Genomic DNA, 3821 nt, shown 5'->3' with positions numbered 1-3821 from the left:
TGTGCTTGTGCGCACTCCCTCTTCCGCATTGGGAGCCTCCCCTCTTCCGCATTGGGAGCATCCCCTCTTCTGCATTGGGAGCATCCCCTCTTCTGCATTGGGAGCATCCCTTCTGCTGCATTCTGCATTGTGAGCCTCTCCATTGCTGACTGCTGCATGTGCCCTCGTATTAGTGGTCCCTATCATTGTAACTTTCCTTGAGTCCGTTCCCCAAGTCCCCTTTTGAATTACACCTGAAGCCCTGATGAAGGGGGTCTGTTTGCCCCCAAAATGAGTCGGCACTTGGATGCTTTCATTGTAACCAGTAAAAACTCCTTTGGACTCTTCTTCATTTGATGGCGCCTCTGTTTTTTTGTTGTACTTATTTAGTAAAGGGAACAGAAGTGACATGTTACACTTTGATTTGAATTGTCCAGGTTTGTGACTGTTTTTTACGGTGAATGATTTGTCCTCATATTATTACATTTTTTTTCCCCTCAGGAGAACATTTAAGTGAAGAATTTGGCAAAGTGAATCCATTTCGAAAGGTGCCATCTCTAAAAGATGGAGACTTCACAATGGCTGAGAGGTAAAAAAAAAAAGACCATTTTGTTGCAGTTTTTAAGTGGTCAAAATTCTCATTAACGTGGAACCATCACTAGAACAGGGGTGGGCAACTCCAGCCCTCCAGCTGTGCTTTAGCTACAAATCCCATCATGCCTCAGCATGTTGCTCTGAGTTTTGGAATGCCTCATGGGACTTGTGGTTCCACAACAGCTGGAGGGCCAGAGTTGCCCACCCCTGCACTAAAATATTTTTAGATGGTTAGAATCTCTGTCATATTTTGTTGCTCTCTACAATCCAGCTAAGAATTCTCCTCCTTCCCAATGGTGACACAGAAACTTAGGAAAAAAGTCAAAAATGATTTAGTTGTCACCAGAACATGGACAGAGAGGAAATCTTCTCATGGGGGCATGTATTCCAGTGACAGCTGTGAAAGATCTTCTCATTTGGGGAGGATACTTATCTCTTCCTGTTTATCTGTCACAGAACATTAGGGGAAAATGTTTGAAACGGAAACACGGACAGCACTGAAATCTGGCAATTCAAAGTCTTCCCCATGTTATCTAACATTGGGCAGGAAAAAAAACTTGGCTTGTATTCTGCAGCTTGTAATTAGTAGCGTGAGGGGCAATGTATACAACAACAATTTGCAAAGCATTCAGCCCGCTTTAATCCCTTGAGGAGCATATGATGTACCTGTACGCCCTGGTCTTGAAGTGGTCATACCAAGATCATGCTGTAGCCATGATCTTGGTACAGGTTTTTTCTTTAGCAGACAATACTTGATACTGGAGAATAAAACACAAAACCTAATACAGCCACCACATGCATTTGACCAGCTAATCGTAGCCCATCATCACATAGTTCCAGGAGAAGCCAGGCTGCTTATAGCGTATTGTCATCTCCCCAGAGGTGACACTTCCTTTCACACAGCTGATATTGGAGCTCTGAACGTGGTATGCCTTTTGTCCTAGTCACGGACTTGTAGGTAGTTTCTTTCTAATACCAATATCAACCTTCCCATCCTTGTCATTCACCAGTACCGCAATTCTCCTATATCTGGCCAACAAGTACAAGACCCCAGATCACTGGTACCCAGCTGATCTACAGAAACGTGCCCGTGTCGATGAATACCTTGCTTGGCAGCATACCAATACCCGTCCACATGGCTCCAAACTGTTCTGGATTAAGGTGGGATTGACTGTCTTTTTTTTTTTTCGTGTGTATGTTTATTTTTCAAATACTAACAAGGCTATTCACAGAAGGGTGAAGGGTTTGGAGAAGGCCGGAGAAGTGAACAATCGAGGACAACATAGCTGGTTTGGAAACATTCTCCCATTCAGCTCACTTTACCAAATCAGCTATGTTGTCCTAGATTGTTCACTTCTCCGGCCTTCTCCAAACTTTTCACCCTTTTGTGAATAACCCTGTAAATGTTCACATTTATATGTTCCAATTTCTAAAATCATCCCAGGTTAGAGAATATTGGTGAATAGGAATGGTGGCATGAGCTGGCAGTATAACAAATATGGAGGGGATAGCTGCTGCATGCTTGGTTGGTTAATGGAGCTGCTTTGGTGCCAACTTTACCCATCAATGACCACCGCTGCTTATGTGCAGTGGTCTTTGTTACAAATCTCCCCGTTGTCCCTCCGGTGTCCCCCTCTTAACATAGTTTCCTTATCCTTCCAGTAGATCCATGACATTTCCACTTCCTGTAATAGGTTGACAAAGATCTTTGATCTGCAATGAAATTGTGCAGCAGCATTGTCACCCTGGACAGGGTAGTCTTAGATGGACATGTAGGTTTAAATGGAGTTTAATTAAAAGACACAAATAAAGCCCAACTTCAATGTTTTAATAGACGTCTGGGCAAAAATATTATTAACCATTGCAGTGGGACTACCCTTGCACTGCAAAAGTTAAGTGCTCATGTTCTTCTAGGGAAGAAAATAACAAAGATATACTCATCTGAACCTCACAGTTGGCTGGCTGCTGGCTGGTCCCTGCAACCTCACACCTACATTCCAGCGATGGATTGTCCCTCTGCATCCTCACGTCCAATACATATTGGATGCAATGACCCGCAAGGACCTTAGACCACAGGAGCAGTGGGTGACAGTGACTGCAGGGCTGGGTCTAGCAGCCAGCCGACTCCAAGGTTAAGGTCAGTGCCTAGACGAAAATGAGAACTTTGACCTACTGCAAGGGTTAAGAAGATTTCTCCCCGGAGTTCTTCCTTAAGCAGTTAAAGTTACATGTTTTTCTTAATGGTCTATGGTCACAAATATAACTAACTTTTGGTGCATAGCATCGACTGTTCTAGATGGTGGAAAAATAATGGAACTACAGGAAAAGTCCACAGGTAATAATTATAGGTTATTGGGGTACTACAGGGAGGGGGTAAATATTTTTCATTAGACGGTAGGTTACCTGTTTTATAATGTAATTTAGGACGTTTAACACATAATAGCCACACATCTTCACACAAACACGTTATATGTGGGGTTTACTGGAATCTGGAGGGCCTGTTCACAATATCTCTGTGCATTAGTCGCGTGGTTCTGTGCGATTTGACGCACGGTACCACTCCTCCTGTGCGATTATAGTGCGGGAGGTGCGCTGTGTGCCATTCATTGGAATGGCACCCCAAACATGCCTCCTGCCCACAGTGCTATTGACCGTACCACAAGCACGGTACCTCAAATACTGTGCGTTGCAGTGCGATAGTGGACCGTGCAATTAACGCACTGAGATGGTGTGCACGGGCCTTCGGAACGCTAATTTTAATACGTGTAATTTACTTATAAAAAATTCATTTTTGTTACAGGTAATGACACCCTTAATCCTGGGCTATGAAGCTGAACCTGAGAAGCTGGAGCCTGTAGTGACTGAATTTAATAACACTTTGACTGCTTTAGAAGAGCAGTTCCTAAGAGGCAAACCCTTTGTAGCTGGTGATGAGATCTCTATAGCCGATTTAGTGGCTATTGTGGAAATCATGCAGGTAAGGGACCATTTTTGAATGTTTCAGCCTTTACTCTATATTGCTTATTGAATCCATTTTCCAAGTAGTGACGTTTCTTATCTAATGTTCACCCTGTGACCTTGAACGTAGCCATGCACAGAGCCTTCTAGATTTTACATCAGAAAAAGTCAGGTCTACAGCCTGCACTTCCACAGAACTGACAAAACTCCACCTAAACCAGAAAACATGGTGCTTGCCTACTACTGCCTAGCTAAAAGAGATCCTTCTAGCTAGGCAGAAGAGTCCTCTT

At 43.6% G+C, this 3821-nt stretch overlaps 1 protein-coding gene across 1 annotated transcript in view; it reads left to right on the top strand.

Annotated features, from left to right (window-relative positions):
• The window catches only part of GSTT2B (glutathione S-transferase theta 2B), a 12891-nt gene that overhangs the window by 4554 nt on the left and 4516 nt on the right, over nucleotides 1-3821 (top strand). Inside the window, exons 2-4 of the mRNA XM_018565903.1 lie at nucleotides 481-568; nucleotides 1584-1734; nucleotides 3374-3550. Of these exons, the coding sequence (XP_018421405.1) occupies nucleotides 481-568; nucleotides 1584-1734; nucleotides 3374-3550 (416 nt within the window). The remainder of the gene's footprint in view (nucleotides 1-480; nucleotides 569-1583; nucleotides 1735-3373; nucleotides 3551-3821) is intronic.

The sequence above is a fragment of the Nanorana parkeri genome, unplaced genomic scaffold (assembly GCF_000935625.1).
Source record: "Nanorana parkeri isolate BGI_ZX_2015 unplaced genomic scaffold, ASM93562v1 scaffold899, whole genome shotgun sequence".
Lineage (NCBI taxonomy): Eukaryota > Metazoa > Chordata > Amphibia > Anura > Dicroglossidae > Nanorana > Nanorana parkeri.
Note: the sequence above shows the minus strand (reverse complement) of the source record. Positions and strands in the feature narration are given on the sequence as shown.